The sequence below is a fragment of the Enoplosus armatus genome, chromosome 24, assembly GCF_043641665.1.
Source record: "Enoplosus armatus isolate fEnoArm2 chromosome 24, fEnoArm2.hap1, whole genome shotgun sequence".
Lineage (NCBI taxonomy): Eukaryota > Metazoa > Chordata > Actinopteri > Centrarchiformes > Enoplosidae > Enoplosus > Enoplosus armatus.
In genome coordinates, this window is record NC_092203.1 from 11507447 (window position 1) to 11527195 (window position 19749).

Genomic DNA, 19749 nt, shown 5'->3' on the forward strand with positions numbered 1-19749 from the left:
GCAATCATTAAAAAAAATGAAAGGAAAAGTCAATTAATGAATCATTTATTTACTTACGTTCTGTATTTTAGAAAACTAAATAAACAGTTTTCAGCCAAAATAAATGAAAATAAAACATTCTGAATCTTCACTAAAATACTTCCTTCTGTGTTTCAGCCGGCAGTCGCTCAGGTTCTCCCGGCCGACTGCTGAGCGCCACCTACGGCAGGATCCCGAGGCCGACCATGGGCACCGCCGCCGCCGCCGCCAACAGCACCTCCGCGGCCCTGACCGACAAGAGCCGGCCCCGAGCTCACCGCAGCCACGGCTGCAGCCGAGAGACCAGCCCCACCAGATCGAGCACGGGTAAGGAGGGGCTCAGTGACGGTCTGTTGATTCTTTGGGAGCTTTGCTGGAGTTGAAGCACTTGAAGGACATTTAGTCAGAGTCATGATAAAACATACCAGTGTTCAGTAGTTAAAGTTTGTTTCGTACGTTGCTCTGACCACAGTCAGCAGAATCATTTCATACATCGTCATGTTTAAAAATAGAAACTGCATATAGACACTGGCTTTGCTGTAAATAACCTCTGATGAAGACCCGGTGAGGTGAAATAAGAGTTGCTGGTTAAAGGAAGAAGTGAGTCCACTTGCACAGGCCACGAGACAGCAGTACTCCTGGTTCCTGCTCCTGTTCCTCACACTAATACTGTACCTGCAGCCTCCCTGAGTCTTATTGTGCCTTCTCTCCTGCCTGACTAACCATCTCTGCAGAGCTTCAGGTGTGTCAGCGTCTGGCTGTGTGTGCTACAAGCTAAACTCTCCCCCCGCGCTGCTGTCTGTCTGTCTGTCTGTCTGTCTGTCTGTCTCTCTGCCACGCTCCTCTAGCCCGGAGCCGGATCCCCCGGCCGAGCATGAGTCAGGGCTGCAGCCGCGAAACCAGTCGCGAGAGCAGCCGCGACACCAGCCCCGCCAGGGGCTTCTCCCCCCTGGGTGAGTATGGTACTGAAGACCCCCCCCCAAAAAACCTCCTGTCTTTGCACGCCAGAGCTCGTACAGGGGAGTAGAACACAACATCCGGAACTTCAGTCATGTGGAGAATAAATTGAAGGTTGTGACGTAACTAAGAAGACCTGTAGTGACGAGTAGAGCTTTGTGTGTGACAGCTTCATCTCGATGACATGAACATCTTCCTCCTGCCTGATTCTCTGCATGCTCTGTATTTAAATGTCCAGATTCTTGTCTGTTCTATTCTACTAATCTTCAAAGATGCAGAATGACCTTTTTCATAATGATAATGGTGTCGGCTCATCAGACAACATATCTGTAACAATAGCGGTGTTACCTCCTGGTCTCCTCTAACTCCTCCTCGTCCTCCTCCAGCGACTCGGCGTCACTCCCGCTCCACCAGTGCCCTGTCCTCTGCAGAGTGCTACTCAGGTGACCAGCGAGGTCTTCTCAGGAGGCAGATTGACTCAGTCAGCCAGATACATTAACAAAGCGTCCTGTTTCTGGGTCACAAATGGTCCTGCGGGGTTTCCCAGAGGATTCGTCCTATTTATTATTCAGTTACCTGGCTAACTGAGTTAACCTGCTCAGCGAAGCCTCTCTCTGCATGGCCGAAGTCGACCTCTTGGCTCAGAGAGTGGGAAACAATCAGCAGCCAAATACTGTTCCACTCTTTTTAAACTTTTATTTTGCAGCTTCATGATGATCATTTTATGCAGTGTGGTTGATTTGAGTTATTTTTGGCCTTTTGATTAAGCACCTCTTTTTGTATTTTCATGGTTTCATGTTGCATTTCGTATTTATATTTGTTGCATTCTCATTACCAAAAGAGTGTGTTGCAGCTTTCTGTTGGCTTTGGGTTGGGCTCATATACAAGTTACGATGCCTGAAAAATGTTTGATAAGAGATGTTATTGATTGGAAATCATTTTGAATAACACTGTAAATGCTCAAAGCCCAACCTAAACAATGAAATTAGAAACTGGTTCTGGTCCAAGACACTCGTCCTTCCTAAAAACGATTTTGTTCATCTGACATTGTCAATATAAGGAAGATATTTCTATTTGAAAGTGACGAGTGAATTGAGATCCTCTTTATTATCATTGTTATTATTTTGAAATTCCATTTTAAGTTGCTACCAAACTGCACCTTCACTTTTTCACATTTTCATCATCACCTCTCCTCTTCACCTGCTGTTTGACCTTTTCTTTTTCAGACCGGCTGTCCCATCAGGCTCGGATCTCGGCCTCCGTCAACGCCATGAGGATCCTCAACACCGGCACCGACGTCGAGGCTGCAGTCGCTGACGCTCTGGTAAGAACAGAAGTGGAAAGATGAATGTTTTATAGCAAATAAATCTGCCTTTTCTGCTTTATCTTCACGTGTTCGTAGAGTTTTTGTATTTTCCAAACTTCCAAACTTTGTTCGTGGTCACGTTTAGCTGCTAACATTGAGCAGTCTTTTCCTGGGATTTGTTGACCATAAGAAAGATGTAGAGTAACAGCAGACTTCTCCTTTAATATGAAATAAAGATGCTGACGTCAGAGCACATATAATCCTGCAGTAATTTCCTCTGTCATCTTTCTTCCTGGACTTATTTCAGCTCTTAGGAGACTCGAGGAGTAAGGTACAAATGAATCTCATCCTGTCACTGCATGCAGAGCATGAGCAACAGTTCATATTCTCAACATGGACGTGTGAGAAGGTTGGGATGCAGCTCAAGGAAACAACAAGTGCTTGTTGTTTCTCTAACATGACTGACGTGACTGCACAGATTCCCTGTGTCACAGTTATTAGCAGTCTGGTTCACTGGCTGTTAGTTTGCTCATTGGTTGCATCAAGGCAGCATGTTAACCTGAAGTGACGGATAAAGAAAGTCCAGCATGAAATAACCTCATCCCTCTCACATCATCAGAAACCTGCATGACTCTGTAGCTGCATGGTAGCTCTCCTCACAGCAGTAGATCTAGAGTAGATAGAGAAAGCTTGCTGACAGCCGGTCCCGTCTGTAAACCCCACCGTCGTCTCTTCCTCCTCTCAGCGGAGGCCGGTGAGGAAGCGCTTCGAGTCGCCGGGAATATACTCGGACGACGACGCCAACAGCGACGCCTCCAGCGCCTGCTCCGAGCGCTCGTACAGCTCGCGCAACGGCGGCGCGGCGCCGCACTACCTGCGTCAGACGGAGGATGTGGCCGAGGTGCTGAACCACTGCGCCAGCGGCAACTGGTCTGAGAGAAAGGAGGGACTGCTGGGACTGCAGAACCTGCTCAAGAGCCAGAGGATGCTCAGGTGGGTGTGAGGAGCTTTTAGCTGCAGTACTTCTTGTGATCCACTTTTTAATCTAGAAGAAGCTCAAGCAAAGTCAGAAGAGCCTTAATTATCTTTGCTTCAACGCTTTGTGTCCCGGAGGTGGTTTATCTCTCAGCTGGTATCGAGTTTGATGGATGTACTTGATACACATCGATGTTTGGAAATTATATGTGTGTCAAAAAGATCTGAAGCCAGTGACCAAACTTACAAACTGAAATAGATGTAATCAAAAATGCTTGTTTTCTCTGTCAGCCGTGTGGAGCTGAAGAGGCTTTGTGAGATCTTCACCAGGATGTTTGCAGACCCTCATAGCAAGGTGAGAGCCAGCTGAGCTCCTGTAACACACAGCATGATTCACACACAGCACCTCCTGCATGATCCGCACCGGTGGGGGAGTTAACACCAGGCAGCAGCCAGATGTTGCTGTCCAGTCACACTGACCTGCAGTCTGCAGTCACACCACATGGAGCCTGTGGCCAGTGACTAAGCATAGATGAATCTTAAGAGATCATTAATCTCATAACCAATACGAAGTCTCCTTCCCTGGTGAAGGTCGGGCTTTACAGTTGAGCTCCTGCTTGGATTGTTGCTCACGTGTCAGAACTAACTGCAGGACAAACTAACAGAGTGTGTTTTTCTGTTGCATGCCTCCTCGCTGCTGTGGACTCTAACAAACATCAGAGAGTAAGTGTTGACTCACCTTCTGATCAAAGCAGCTGTCCTGTCCTTTCACCAGCACTGAAACATTGATACACAATATGACTTCATCATCATCCTGTTCCACTTGTCTGATGTCTTTCCTCTTCATCCCTCGCTCCCTCTCTCAGGTCTTCAGCATGTTCCTGGAGACCCTGGTGGACTTCATCGTGCTGCACAGGGAGGACCTGCAGGACTGGCTCTTTGTTCTGCTCACTCAGCTGCTGAAGAAGATGGGGGCCGACCTGCTGGGCTCAGTCCAGGCCAAAGTCCAGAAGGCCCTGGACGTCACCAGGTCGGCAGCTGGGCTCTTTCCCTTTTTACAAATAATAAGGAATGTCCTGCTTTACCAGCGCTGCATCTCTCCCCCCCCCTTTCTCTGCAGAGAGTCCTTCCCGTATGATCAGCAGTTCAACATCCTGATGCGTTTCATCGTGGATCAGACGCAGACGCCCAACCTGAAGGTGAAGGTGGCCATCCTGCGCTACATCGAGGCGCTCGCCCGCCAGATGGACCCGGCAGACTTCGTCAACTCCAGCGAGACGCGCCTCGCGGTCTCACGCATCATCACCTGGACCACCGAGCCCAAAAGCTCCGACGTCCGCAAGGTAGGAGGGCGGGGCGTTTGAGTGCCACCTCCGTCTTCCCTCAGAACACAGCGTCCTTTTTCATTTCCTAGTGTTTCTTTATTTCTAAGTCTGGTTGTTCTTTGTTTCATTTTTTGTTTTCACGTCTTGATTTTTTTTCCAATCGCCATTTGTCGTCCACCACACCCCCAGACCCTTCATAACTGGGCAGGGGAGGATTTCTCAGGCCGACCCAGCACCGTGGCCTCTCTGCCTGGAGAGGGCAACCTGGAGGAGAGGTGCAAGCAGGTAGAATCTCCATCGAACAGCATGACCCGAGTCTTTGAGCTCCTCTAACAGCGGGGAGCAGCCGTCTGTTCGTGTTTACTGACCTGACAGTGGCTTTTCAACACTAACTGCTGTTAAATCAAGATTCAGAATCGTGTTATGGCTCGGTTTCATTTACGGTAAATGTACATGACTGCTGGGGAGGCTGCTGAGACTAACTGCCAACTGAACCACACATAACAAACATGAGGTTCTGCATGAATGTTTGCAGTTTGCCTTCAACTTCTGCCTGTAAACCTCGACACATTTGAATTATCTGGAAGAAGAAAGCGCTCGTCATTGTTTTTGAATGATTTGAATGGACGTGCTGCATGTTCAATGCAACAAATGTGCTTCTTAACATGTCGTTTACTCATATTTGCCTTCTCTCTTTCTTGTTTCGTTAATTTGAGAGTCAGTATTTTGGAACAAGATTAAAACATCATTTGCTGAGGATTCATTTCTCTAGTGAAGGCTGGGTCTTTGTGAAGAATCGTCTGGAGAAACATTTGCGCTTTAGAAGCGTAACTCTTGAGTTTTTGCGCTTAGATTTTCATCAGTTAAGAGAAATCACAGTTTGATTTCTGTGTAACAACAATATGTGTGTAATGTCACATTATTATATGTCACGAGCCACTAGCTAAAGAGAGCAGTTTAAGATGTTTTCTACTGTCTGTGAAAATGATTTAATAACAATTTAATTCAAAATGTTTGATAAGCTGGTGATGAAGGTACACAGAGCCAGCTCCTGTGGTTTTCCAGTAGATGAATGGCCGTCTGGAAGGATGAGGTTAATAATTGAGGAGCAGGGAAAATATTTTATTACCTACCTCTTCCTTTAATATCAGTCCTGTCTGAAGGGGCTGAAGTACAACAGGTTGCTTCCTCAGCAGCACTGACAAGTGTACAGTTGTCATGTTAGAAGTGGCAAAATGTCTGCAGTAAAACGATTTCAGCTCGTGGACCAGAGGTCGAGCGCTTTGTGCTGAATCCAGGAGGAGCTTTTAGTGATCATTAAAGTGTGTGTGTGTGTGCGTGTGTGCGTGTGTGTGTGTGTGTGTGTGTGTGTGTGTGTGTGTGTGTGTGTGTGTGTGTGTGTGTGTGTGTGTGTGTGTGTGTGTGCGCGCAGGCGGCCCAGGTGGTGCTAATCGCCCTGTTTGAGCTGAACACACCAGAGTTCACCATGCTGTTGGGCGCTCTGCCCAAAACCTTCCAGGACGGGACCACCAAGCTGCTGCACACCCACCTGAGGAACGCCAGCGCCAGCAGCGGCATCAGCATGGTAACACACACACACACACACACACACACACACACACACACACGGGAGGGGACTGGGAGTGTGGCGGTGCGTGTGAAGCCAGTTGTGTGTTTTGTTGCTTTGCAGGCGTCTCCCAGTAACACGGCGGGTCGGACGCCTCCGCGGCAGCCCAGCAGCCGCAGCAGCCCCCTGACCTCACCCACCAACTGCTCCCATGGGGGGCTTTCTCCCAGGTACGCCACCTTAACGCTCCCCCAGCAAGACTCCCCCGCAATGCTGATGTTTTCCAGATGTTTAAAGACATTGAAACAACTGTTCCTGGTGTTTGATTTTATCCATCGCACTCACAACTCCACAGTCATGTTTCTGGTGACGGGGTCACTGCTGTCTGTTGGCAGGAGACCAAAGCAGATTTCTCTTCCTTTAGAAACTCCTGTTATTCTGAATTTAGAGCTGCTCTCGACTCGAGCATGTGATGCTTCACGCCTTTTCAAAGTACGTCGTCTCAATGCTAACAGTTAGCTTATTTCAGCATGATACAACCCTCCACCCGCCCATACTAACACTGACTCAGAACAGTGCTTCTTCTTATTTTACACTTTTCTCACATCTCTATCTTCTCTCTGGGCTGCTCTCCTCTACCTCCTCTTCCTCCCCTCCCTCTCCTCCCCTCCCCTCCTCTTCCTCCCCGGCTGGTTGCAGTCGGCTGTGGGGTTGGAGCGCAGATGGCCTCTCCAAGTTCCCTCCTCCACCCTTCCCCTCCCCTCTTCCTCCACCCACTGCCCATTCCTCCCTCAAGGCAGTGCGGCGAGCTTACTCACCCAGGTAACCCCACCCCTCTTTTCCTCCTCCTCCTCCTCCTCCTCCTCCCTGTTAGGGGTTTCACAGTTGGGCTTGATGATATGATAATATATTTTAAATCTAATTCTCTTTCCACAGAACGATAAACCGAGTAACACTTGGTAGATAAGAACCCTTTGAGGCAGAAAACTCATTTTAGTTTTAAGCTTCTTCATCTTGATTCTGTGAAACCCCTAAAAGTCACTAACAGGCTCATCATCACCTCTGCTGTCCTTCACTGTCCATTTGTTTGGTTTCTGTTGTCACTTTGTTGTCTCTGAACTGAACATGTGTAGTCAGTGTCTCAGCTGTTTGTCTCTGCCTGCGTCAGTTTATCACCATGCACGTGCACTGTACTGTAATACATCATGGTGCACAGAAGAAGTGGACTGCAGGCTCAGACTTTGACTCCACAGTGCTGCCTGTTTCCTAGTCATGGACAGAATGTGACCTGTGAACCACTTCTGCAGTTTTTCCTTCCTCGCAGACCAAAACATTTAAGTTGAGACCAGAAAACAAGTCTGTTTGGTCCATGTCTAGGAAAGAGTCCTCGACCATTATTCACAAGCTTTAAACAAAAGCAGTGCTGATCCACGACCATCGAATGACTGAACCTCTTATCTGAAGTAGTCTTGGATCACCACAAGGTTCTTTAGGTCAGGTATCACAGAGAACTCCATCCAAAAGGCTTAAAGAACCGTCTGTTCTTCCACAAATCTCCTACATGAAAGATTCCTCAGGGATGTTACTTTGTTCAAGCAACATATAGTGTCTTCCCTGATGGTGATTGTCGTTGCGTTCTGTTTGTCCCACGCTGCAGCATGCTGGAGTACGACAGTGAAAACCTGAACTCAGAGGAGATCTACAGCTCTCTGCGCGGCGTCACCGAGGCCATCCAGAACTTCAGCTTCCGCAGCCAAGAAGACCTGATGGAGCCGCTGAGACGAGACGGCAAGAGGGACGGCGTGGTCAGTTTATGAACTGGGGCTGGGGCTGTTGTTTATTTTCACCACCAATTAATCTGCAAAAATAGTCTACAAAATGTCTGAAAATGGTTTTAAAAATGTCCATCACGGTTTCCCAGAGCCCGAAGTGACGTCTTCAAATGTTTTGTTTCTTGTTGTTGTTGTTGTTGTTGTTGTTTTCCGACCAACTTTCCAAAACCAACCCAACATTTTCAATTTACTATCACAGCAGAAAGAAAACTAGCTGTAAGTCGTTCTTAATAAGTCAAGTGAACTTGGTGTTGATGACGACGTTTTGACGTCCCTCCTCAGCCTGGAGTCGGGGCGTCCTCAGACGGAGAGGTGGTGGGGGGAGGACGCACAGCCTTGGACAACAAGACGTCGCTGCTGAACACGCCTTCCCCGCGTTCCTTCGCCGGCCCGCGCTTCAGAGACTACAACCCGTACAACTACACCGACAGCATCAGCACATTGGACAAAGCCACCCTGAAGGAGGCGCTGTATGAGGACGCTGTGGAGCGAGACGGTGAGTCACTCCTGAGATGAGTTCTCTTTGGTCAGGAAGTAGCTGAAAGGTTTTTTACGTTGTGTCTTTAAACCGAAATGTTTTCTTTGCAGGCGGCCGACAAGAATGTGGTGAAAACAAGATCATGAACCCCAAAAGCTTCCCAGGTAAACTTTGGCCGACTGACCAGAAGAACCTTTCAGAAGATAAGAGAACGATCCATCATGTCCACTGTGTCAGCCAGGACGATGCACAGAACCCGGTCAACCCAAAGATAAACACGCACAAATTTATGAAGCTTCTCTAGAGGAGCGTGAAAATACCAAAATGTCTGCATAGCAAATTGATGACTTCATTTCTCCGTCTGTTTATCTTCTGGTCGTCGTCACACTCTGAGTGCAGCACTCAGAGCTGTTGATAAACGGTGTTTTTGTTAAATGATGTAACACCATATATCTAATATCTGCCATGTGACTCGTAGCGCTGAAACATTTTTAAAAACTACCTACGAGAGTAAATTTACGTTGTTGATTTCTGCCCTCCTCCTGCAGCAGGCCCCGTCGAGCAGCTGGAGCTAGTCGGGGAGCTGCTGAAGCAGCTCTCCCAGGGACAGGCAGGGGAGCGGGGCCCCGAGGAGCGACGGGGGACCCTGCTGGAGCTGCTGAAAGTGGCCCGAGAGGACAGCCTGGTGGTGTGGGAGGAACACTTCAAGACCATGCTGCTGCTGCTGCTGGAGACGCTGGGAGACAAAGACGTAAGGACACGTGTTTTTCACTTTGTGACCATCATATCTGTAGAAAACCTTCTGTAAGTCGTTTTGAACCGACTCCTCTCTCTCAGCACACCATCCGGGCCTTGGCCCTGCGAGTCCTGAAGGAGATCCTGAGGAACCAGCCGGCCCGCTTCAAGAACTACGCCGAGCTTACCATCATGAAGACGCTGGAGGCTCATAAAGACCCGCACAAGGAGGCGAGGAGCCTTTGGTTTATTTTCCTGCTGGGATGCAGCAGTAGCCTCTTCTTTTGAATATTTAGTTTCTAATTGATCTGACTTTGAACGCACATCATGCTCTCTTCTGTCCTCTTTGCAGGTGGTGCGTGCTGCCGAGGAGGCGGCCTCCACGATGGCGGGCTCCATCCACCCGGAGCAGTGCATCAAGGTCCTCTGTCCCATCGTGCAGACGGCAGACTACCCCATCAACCTGGCAGCCATCAAGATGCAGACGAGGGCCATCGAACGCATCACCAAGGAGCCGCTCCATCAGCTGCTGTCTGACATCATACCTGGACTCCTGCAGGTAAAACAGGCTGCAAACGCAGACAGTAGACAGTGTTGCTGCAGGTGTGTCTGTCGCAGTGTGTCACTCTGCATCCTCTGCTGCTGCAGGGCTACGACAACACAGAGAGCAGTGTGAGGAAGGCCAGCGTCTTCTGCCTGGTGGCCATCTACTCTGTGATCGGAGAGGACCTGAAGCCCTACCTGGCTCAGCTGACCGGCAGCAAGGTACACTCACTTCCTGTCTTTCAGAGAACCAGTCTCATTCATAACAGAGTTTTTATGAAAGCAAAGTGTCAGCGTCCTGCTCAAAACATTCTTCCAGTAGGAAAGTGGTGCAGCTGGACTTTTCTGGTCCCAAGTGTGACCAGTTATAACAGCTGAGGATTGCTGGTAGGTCAGGTAGACTCCCTGCACTGAGGATCCATTTCACATCAATAGTTTTCATTTTATTTATTCAGGAAGTCTGGGAGTGCATAGCAAGCCTAAGAACTGATTATCATGAAGGCTAAGTTATAGTTTGGATGGAGCAGGACGTTTGAGAAGGACACCGTGAGTGTTTCAGAGAGAGAGGGAGGGAGAGTCTCGGTGTAGCCTCAGAGGTGGAGTCCTCTAACGCCCCTGCTGTCTCCCTCCTACAGATGAAGCTGCTCAACCTGTACATCAAGAGAGCCCAGACCTCCACCAGCAACAGCAGCAGCTCCTCCGACATCTCCTCCTACTAACTCCCACAGCACACGCTCAGCTCTCATCATCTCCGCGACACAGAAACCATTTCATTCCATCAGCCCATGATTATCTCGATGTTCTTTGTAGGACCAGGCCTCGCGCCAAAAACCTCATCTTCCAAACCAACTTCTTTTTATTCCCATTTCATTCCTTCAGCCGCTGATGAAGCTGAAGTCGTCTTGAGGAGCTCATGCTGTCATGGCTCCAGATTCTGGGCCATCTTCTAGTCTTGAAAGCTTAGCTAATTACTGGGAGGAAAGGTGATCCTGGCAGCTAAGACAGGCACTCTAACTGAACCAACATCTTCTTCCTCCTCTTCACACTACCGCTAGGCATGAGCCTTAAAACTTGATCTTCCATCGCCCTACGATGGGACCAAGGTGGGCGCAGAAACCCTTTTTTAGGTCTCTTCTTCCTCCTCGCTCCTCATTTCAGCATCGAGACCATCTTCTTTCGTGGACTGTGTCTGAGGTGCTCTTTGAGCGTCGAGGCCGTCGTCTTGTGTGTTTAAAGGACCTGAGGTGAGGTTGAAATCGTTTTTTTGTGGTGTGACTTCCTTCCTCTCAGTGCAGGAGGAAACCTGTGGCTATCAGTATTTTTATTCATTTTAGTACCTTTAATCCACTTCTTTGAACATTTGCTTTGACACATCAAACCTTATTGTATGTTGAATGTAAAGCGCTCTGACAGGACGTGGATCTCACCTGTGTTTCTCCCTCCTGAACTACTGCCTCATTGTACCCGGTGGATCAATCTTAAAGGCGTTGGAATATTTTCCAATTTGAACATTTGAAGAAAGAAAGTGGCACTAAAGTCTTTTAAAAGGCTGCATTCAAGGGTCCATCTGAAGATTAATATGTCAGAAATAATGAGCTTTGATTTGAATCACCTTAACGAGTGCAACAACGACAGAAGAACATGTTGCGCTCATTAATACAGAAGGAACGCGTGTTAGCGGTCAAATGTGAAATCCAAGTTCATGGTAGTTTACATTGAAGGATCATTTGGCTGGCCAATGATTTGAAGCACTACGGTGATTAAAAAGAGTTTTATTCCTTTGGGCCCAAACACCAGCAGAAGATGTCAGTGTTGTTATTTAAAGTGACTTAAGTTCTGTGTAACACTTATCAATTGGATCCCCATTTAGAAATCTATGATAGATCATTTAGAACATTTCCGTTTTATAAATGTAAAAATGTTGAAATCACAAGGTTATAATTATAGCGTAATAATAAATATAATTAAGTGTCTTAAACTGTAGGAGGAGAGTTTGAGTGGTTACGTTCACCACTACTGTAATATCTTAATAAACATTTTCAACGCATACAATTTGAAATACTTCAAGTATTAAAGTACTACACACAACGGGACCAAACACATTCACACAATCTCCTCGTCCAAAAATAAAACTACTGGTAAAACTTGTTAAAATATGTTCTTTTTATGTAAATTAAATGTTAAAAGTCCAAAATCTTTCATTTGTATTTGGTTGATGAATATTTATTACATATTTAAGACGAAGATTTAAATGGAAACTTAAACTGATGAGTGTTACATGGACCTGATTTATCATCTATATATATATATATATATATATTTAAAATCCTACAGTGGATTTTTAATTGATTTCGAGTACACAAAGGTCTCTCAGACATAACACTATGAAGGTTTTAGAAAAGTAAAAGAGAAGCACTGAAGGACGGCAGTGATGTGTCTCTGCTGTCTCAGGATGTGAAGCTAAAGGCCCAGTTCTGTTCAAACTGGGACTTTATTGGTTTTGATGTCTGCTGTCTTACAGGATGCCAAGTCAAGACTACTGTGATTTGTTGAGTTTCATTCCAAAATACTGTAATATATAAACGTTATATTACACTTGAAAATGATCTAAAGGTCAAGATGGAGTTCTAAATGTCTCCGTATTGTAATGTATGACCGTGTCGTTGGCAGTGAACTGACAATCAGTGGCTTATTTTATTTGCTGATGCTGACAAACTGCTGACAATGTGTTCTTGTTTTAAAGAGACGGCTCGACAGTTGAACTGTTTTGGGAAGAAACTCCTCTGTATCAGTTGTTCCTAAAGTGAATGTAAGTCACTTGGAGACCTTTTTAAAATGTGAAATATTTTAGCAAAAGACAAATGGGCAATACCTAAAGCTGACAGGAAGACTGACAATCTGAATGATTAGATGCCACTAAAAGCAAGCGACAATGCTAATTGATGAATTGTAAAGTGCCAGCGTTGAAAATGAAAAGAGTCTGAAAGAGAGTGTTTGATCTTTGGACATTAGCAATAAACTCTGAGAAGTCCAGCTCGGATTTTCACGTCGAAGCACTGTACATTTCCATGGTCCCTCCTTTGAGACGCTCTCGCTGGTCAATGTACAGAAGTGTGGTTTTTTTAAAGTGCACCTATGATAAAATGTTACTGCTGCTTATTATAATACTAACAAACGCGCCTAATAACTCCAGCGTATGTACTGTATCTCAACAGAAAGGTACAGTCACGGTGATGGAGAACAAAACTAATCGAACTGTTGAACTTTCCTGGTGCTAAACTCCGCCCGTCTGGCGCACAAGGGAAGTTCAGACAAACGCTACAGAGCAGGTTGAAGTCATATTAAAGGAATAGTTCGACATTCGACGCCACTCTCGTGCTTGTACTCTAAATATGAAACTACAGCCAGTTAGCTTAGCTTAGCCTGGACACACTGGGAAACAGCTAGTCTGGTTCTGTTCAGTCACTGCACCCGGCCAAGAAATAGGAACTTAATTGTAATTTTACTTCCAAACCAAGGGAAGGTAGTATTTCTCCATCATAGGAGTACTGTAAGACTGCAACCAACGATTATCGTCATGATCAATAGGTCTGTTATTTCCTTTGATAATCGATTGATTGTTTGGTTAACATTCTACTTATACACGCTAAATACAGTAGGAGGTGTTAAAGTAAACAGGTAGCTGTTTCCCCCTCTATCCAGTCTTTATGCTAAGCTAAGCTAAGCGAGTACAGACATGAGGGCGGTCTCAATCTGAAGCTGAATATTTTCCCCGACTGTCAGAAATATGTCTTTAATGCGACTCGTGAACCCAGAAGGTGAAGGATGCTGTTCCTGAAGATTTCCTGGCCTTATTTTCTCTCTGCGAACTCGTTACTCGGACTGTTAAATGTACTGTACCAGTGCCCGTTGTCACTTCTCTCACTTGGGAGAATTTGGCAATTTAATCAGCTTTTAACTCTGGATTGAATGTTACCTCCAGAACCCATGAAGTCCTCTACAGCACGTCGTCCAGTTATCCAGTGTTAGCCTGCTGCAGTTTAGGCGACTGAAATTCATTTCCCTTTACTTCTTTTGTACAGTGTGATTTAAAACTACAACTTCCGAACCACGTCCGCATGCGTACCTGACAGGAAGCGTAGGATATTTCCAGCTGCGCTGCTGTCGGACGTAGTTACTTTGACAAAAGCAAAAACTCCAAATTGAAGATGATACCATTGATTTCCTGAATGTGTGCCTTTGGGTCAAGGTTTCTGACAATATACCTGGTTGTCCTGTATAATACTAACCTGTACTAACACTACAACACACTGCTTCTTAAGGTGGACTTCATAAACCAACGTGAGAACATGAAGAGATGCAGTGCTGTAAATAAGCTTCAGTGGTGGAATGGCAATATTTTCCATTGAAGCCACTTACAATGCATGGCTCCTGTTTAATTTGAGTTGATTAGTTTTATTTCATGCTATACAATATTTATGTTTTATGTTCCCGTGTATGACTGTATATATTTCCATGTTTGGTTCTCTTTCACCTGTGATAGACTTTGCAGAACTTGAAATAAACTATCAGACTTCTCTTCTCTTGTCTTTGTCTTTTTTTTCTCACAATAATAATTTCCTTGTCCTTGGACTTTTACTTGTAGTAAAAGTATTTTTACATTGTTGTACTGGTACTTTCACTCAATTAAGTATGGGTATTTATACCGTGGAAACTACAGTTTTTGAACTTCACTAGATGAAGTTTTAGCAACTAAATCCAGGAGAAGCAGAGAATCACAGAAGGGACAGAAACCACCACCAGATGGCGCTCTGAACACTCGATGAGCCAGTGATTGTCGATCTCTGCTGCTGTGACATCACTGCTTTATTTCCACTGATTATTGGTGAATTATTGACCTGCTGATCAGTTCTGTTTGAATGTGCCACTCTTTAGCAAATGTTGAATATTTCTTTGACATTTCTGTCCCCTGAATCATCTGGTTTTTAGGTAAAAGCTCTTAAATGTTTCCGTCGCTCGAGGACACTTGAGGAGACGCTCATGGCTGCTGTGGAGATCAAACCTGTGACCTTGTCTTCTGTTGCAGGACGAGGCCGCCCTGGATCCCTTTTGTGAGTTTCACCCCACAAACCATGAGTGAGTCAGATCCTCAGAGAGCAGCAGACAGACAGGGGCAGCTCAGCTCAGGGTTTCAGACTGTCGGACGCCTGGCAGGTACACGTTATCAGAAACCTCCAAATACTTTTGTTTGACTGTTTCAAGCCGCTTGCTGAATTCATGGGAAAAACGCTCAGCTTCTCTAAATGTTCTACAAGAAAAGGAAAAAATAAAATGAGATCCTAGAAATATTTACTTAAGGTTATTTTAGATTAGAGCATGTGTTGGGTACAGAGTTGTTCCATCCTCATTAATATAAACAACAGAAACGTGTCAGTATGAGTTAACACAGTTCAACAGCAGCTCAAACTTCACCTCTCTGGAACATGACGACTCATTAAGTCAAGGCTCTGCTCAGCTGCAGCGTTGAGACAGAGGTGAATGTTAAACTTGTGATCAGGCCATATTGGTGATTACAGATGAACAATCTGCAGGGCCACACCAGCACTGTATAAATCTTTAAACACATCCCTTGGATCGCTGGCTCCTAATGGGGCGTTTCATTCGTGGATCAAAGCGGGGCGTGGGGACGGTGCCGAGTCCTCCCCGCCGTCAGACCTTGAAACGGCTTCGTTAGCATGTGTGTCGTCACAGAGGCCTGCCTGTTTCATCAGTATGCACATGCTGTTGAAAATTAATTTCATTAAAGGCCCTCTATTTGCAGACCCCCCCCCCTCCCTCCTCACTCCACCTCCACCCGTGCAGCTCCTCCTGTTTAAAAGCCCTCATAGTGTATGATTAGCGCGCATTTCCCCAACCTGGCTGGGAGTGGCGGCTGGGTCGGGAGGTCGCGCAAATGAAAGAGAACAACTTCATTGTGAGATGACTGGCTCATAAATCATCGGCCGTTTTCTATAAATCACGGCAGATGGCAGGGAGCGGGCCGAGGCTCATGGGAGCTCGTTGCGGCCCCTGTGCATGATGGGAAGGGTTGGGCTTAGCTGCGGCGGAGGCTGGCAGAAGCGCAGGGTCAGTTCCAGTTTGCGGACGCGGAAGACGTGAGGTGTGGCCGACGAGCCCCCCTCCCCCCGTCCCTGCGGCTCGGCCCGGGCTCACCTGATGAGATTCAGACCCCGGAGGTCCACGTACAGAACCTCTCCGCGCTGCCCTCCATTTAACAGGTCTAATCTGCCTGCTTAATATGGAGACAACTTCATCCCCCCCTCGTCCCCGAGCTGCGCTGAGACCTGTCAGGTTGACACTAAATGTCCGCCCAGGAGGGGAGATCTGCCAGGCCGACTCACGCCTTCATTATTCATCATGATTATTTAACAGAGCAGGATTCACCCGCACTGCAGCCGAAGTAGTTTTAATACAGCAGCCAGCTCTGCAGCTCCTGGAGCACAGTGATGAGAGAGAGCCTCTGACTGATTTCAGCCTCTCCTCACGTTGTGCAGCCAAACATTGTTTAAAATCACAGACCTTCACTGTAAGTTTTAGTTTCCAGAGATGGTAAATGTTTCAGGCTTGATTTAGCGTACATGTGTGTAAAATGATGCAGAAGACTTGACTTGACTCTTGTTGTTTTTCAGAGGATGTAGTTTGTCTTTTAATTTTAATTCCGAAGTGTGTTTTTCAGTGAAGTTGTTCCACTGGGTGCCAGTAGAGGGAGCTTCAGAGCTGAGACAGAACATCCTCGAGCTGTTCGAGGAGAGGCTGGTGTGTCGCAAACATGCAGCTTCAGGCCGTTTTAAAGCTGCTCACTGGTTGTTTGTTGTTGTTGAACTGGTCTTATCTTAACTTAATCGCTCTGTGGTGTTACTACATTTCCCAGAAACCACCTGTCAAGTAAACCACCAGTTTTTCTTCTTCTGTTTATTCAAAAACTCATCACTTCCTTTGCGTGTGCTTCAAGGTTTTAAGAGCTTCTTTTATAGATATTATAGACATTTGTTGACAAATCAATCTCCACTCAAGTTCCTCTTACTTGCTTGTTCTGGAGCTTTTGACTATATCTCACAACCTTCATCAGCAGATGAAGTTCAATCAGTTGTCGTGGAACTGAAAACTTTCTTTTATTCTGAATTAGTTTAGCACACGTCATTCTTGACCTTAGAAGTTCACAAGACAGCCTTCAATCAAGGTCCCCTTACTTGTTTGTTGTGAAGCCTTCGACTGCATCACATGGTCTTCAACACAGACTTCTTGTTAAACTAGAACTAAAGTTAAACAAATAAAATAGACATTATGCATGATGTTAATCCAGTTGAAGTCCAGTGATGTCAACATGCTGCACAGCTGCCCAGATGTGTTTGCTGTGTTTCCTCTTTACCTTGAACTCCTGATTACCCGACTGATGACGGTTTTATTTAAACAGAAGAGAGCTTCTCCCAGGAGGGACAAAGATGGGATTCGTGGGGTTGTCTTGTCTGCTCTTCAGGTCTGCTTTGACCGGAGACCTCGCTCCGTCCTGATTGGCTGGTGCAGGACTTCATGGAGAACGCCGTGTGCACACACGTCCTCAGCAGTGGATCAGATCCTGTTTACATCTGGTCTAAGTTGCCTCTCGTGATAATTGAGGGTGTGATTATTTTTCTGTGTGTGTTGGCAGAGTTTGTTTTGCTGAATACACAAAGACTCCAGAGGAGCTGTTTGTTGTCTGAGTTTAAACGAGAAACGTGAAGCTGCTCGTGTTGAGACAACTTCTTAAAATAAGCTTCAGTGTGCGTCAGTCCGTCTTCAGCATATATACAGAATATCTGATGTGATGATCGTCAGATGAAGGCCTCTACACCCTTCAGTCTGAGATGGATGGTTTCAATCTGACGTGACAGTATCACGTTTCATGCGTGTCAGATTTGGGAATGAATACCAAAAATATTGGTCAACATATTCAAACACGTTGTCAAACTCTGTGAGAGAAGGCAAATCAACTCTGACAGGCCGGTCGGGCCTTTATCGGGACTTAGATCTGCCCCTGGTGGAGCTTGTTTTCATACAATCCACTCTGTATATTCATGTTTCATCACTTCATTTTGATGTTTGCACCTTGAAATCAGAATCCTCACACTGATATTTATTCAGTATCTTTGGGATCTCTGCTTGAATTTCAGTTGAAAATGTTTGAGCCGTGTTTGGCTCGACGATTTCTTCATTGGTTTTCCAGATAAAGTGAACGTCACGTGATGGACTCCAACCTGTAATAGAGCCTCGCTCCACCGGGACTCCGTCGCTTGTTAATACATGTATGTCCCCGTCTGAAGCCGACTCAGTTGTTTGGGTTTGAAGTTCTCAGAGAGACAGACACTCGGCTGCTCTGCTGTGAATCGGGGTTAACGGGGAATTCATGTATTCCTCTGGTGCGCTGCACTTAAAAGCAGCACAGCCCCATTAGCCGCTGCCCTCTTTTTTTTCCTGCGCTGCTCTTTATTTTCTTTCCCCCTCTGCTGGATCTTTTCTGTCCAGTCGGCTCCAAACCAGGAGCTCCCATTCCCTGCGAGACCCGTTCAAACACTTTAAAGAAAAGATGGAAAAGTCCTCGGCTCGCCTAATGATCGCCACGCCGCTCTGATGGTTCGAGGGTCCGTCTGGGCTCGACTTCAGGTCTGAGACGGGTTCTGACGGATGCTGCTGTGTGTTGGGATCAGCTGCATCATTCAGGTTCGAGTCCAGAGCGAAATGACTCTTTAGCCGTCTGTGGTTCAGTCATTACAAACTCATACTGGGCAGCCAAATATAGTTTAAACCAACGAAACATAAGACCTAAAAAACATGGAGTCTGTGAGCACCAGCTTGACAAAATCATCTCTGCATGTTCCAGGGCCTCCAGCTTCCAGCTGCATCAAACTCTCCACAAAAAGGGCATTTTGAGGGAATCTTGCTTCAAAAACCTGCATTTCCCAGGAGAGGGATCATGAGATATCATAACCCTGGTCCATGACTTACACCCTGGTCCATGAGTTAAACCCTGGTCCTTGACTTAAACCCTGCTCCATGAGTTAAACCCTGGTCCCTGACTTACACCCTTGTCCATGAGTTAAACCCTGGTCCGTGACTTACACCCTTGTCCATGAGTTAAACCCTGGTCCCTGACTTACACCCTGGTCCATGACTTACACCCTGGTCCCTGACTTACACCCTGGTCCATGAGTTAAACCCTGGTCCGTGACTTACACCCTTGTCCATGAGTTAAACCCTGCTCCATGAGTTAAACCCTGGTCCCTGACTTACACCCTTGTCCATGAGTTAAACCCTGGTCCGTGACTTACACCTTTGTCCATGAGTTAAACCCTGGTCCCTGACTTACACCCTGGTCCATGACTTACACCCTGGTCCCTGACTTAAACCCTGGTCCATGAGTTAAACCCTGGTCCATGACTTAAACCCTGGTCCCTGACTTAAACCCTGGTCCCTGACTTAAACCCTGGTCCATGACTTACACCCTGGTCCATGAGTTAAACCCTGGTCCATGACTTAAACCCTGGTCCATGACTTAAACCCTGGTCCCTGACTTACACCCTGGTCCCTGACTTACACCCTGGTCCCTGACTTAAACCCTGGTCCCTGACTTACACCCTGGTCCATGACTTACACCCTGGTCCCTGACTTACACCCTGGTCCCTGACTTACATCCTGGTCCCTGACTTAAACCCTGGTCCATGACTTACACCCTGGTCCCTGACTTACATCCTGGTCCCTGACTTAAACCCTGGTCCATGACTTAAACCCTGGTCCCTGACTTAAACCCTGGTCCCTGACTTACACCCTGGTCCATGACTTACACCCTGGTCCATGAGTTGAACCCTGGTCCCTGACTTACACCCTGGTCCCTGACTTACATCCTGGTCCCTGACTTACACCCTGGTCCCTGACTTACACCCTGGTCCATGACTTACACCCTGAATCAACGAGGATGC

At 46.5% G+C, this 19749-nt stretch overlaps 1 protein-coding gene across 1 annotated transcript in view; it reads left to right on the plus strand.

The window, feature by feature from the left end:
• LOC139306561 (CLIP-associating protein 1-A-like) overlaps positions 1-10465 on the plus strand; it is a 31042-nt gene extending 20577 nt beyond the window's left edge. The window contains exons 21-39 of the mRNA XM_070930457.1: positions 157-345; positions 867-971; positions 1362-1430; positions 2202-2299; positions 2589-2612; positions 3027-3274; positions 3548-3611; positions 3977-3979; positions 4123-4286; positions 4377-4599; positions 6014-6166; positions 6272-6378; positions 7806-7953; positions 8263-8476; positions 9010-9209; positions 9296-9424; positions 9546-9752; positions 9842-9958; positions 10372-10465. Coding sequence (XP_070786558.1) covers positions 157-345; positions 867-971; positions 1362-1430; positions 2202-2299; positions 2589-2612; positions 3027-3274; positions 3548-3611; positions 3977-3979; positions 4123-4286; positions 4377-4599; positions 6014-6166; positions 6272-6378; positions 7806-7953; positions 8263-8476; positions 9010-9209; positions 9296-9424; positions 9546-9752; positions 9842-9958; positions 10372-10455 — 2546 coding nt within the window. The 3' untranslated portion in view covers positions 10456-10465. The remainder of the gene's footprint in view (positions 1-156; positions 346-866; positions 972-1361; positions 1431-2201; positions 2300-2588; positions 2613-3026; positions 3275-3547; positions 3612-3976; positions 3980-4122; positions 4287-4376; positions 4600-6013; positions 6167-6271; positions 6379-7805; positions 7954-8262; positions 8477-9009; positions 9210-9295; positions 9425-9545; positions 9753-9841; positions 9959-10371) is intronic.
• The last annotated feature ends 9284 nt before the right edge of the window (positions 10466-19749 follow it).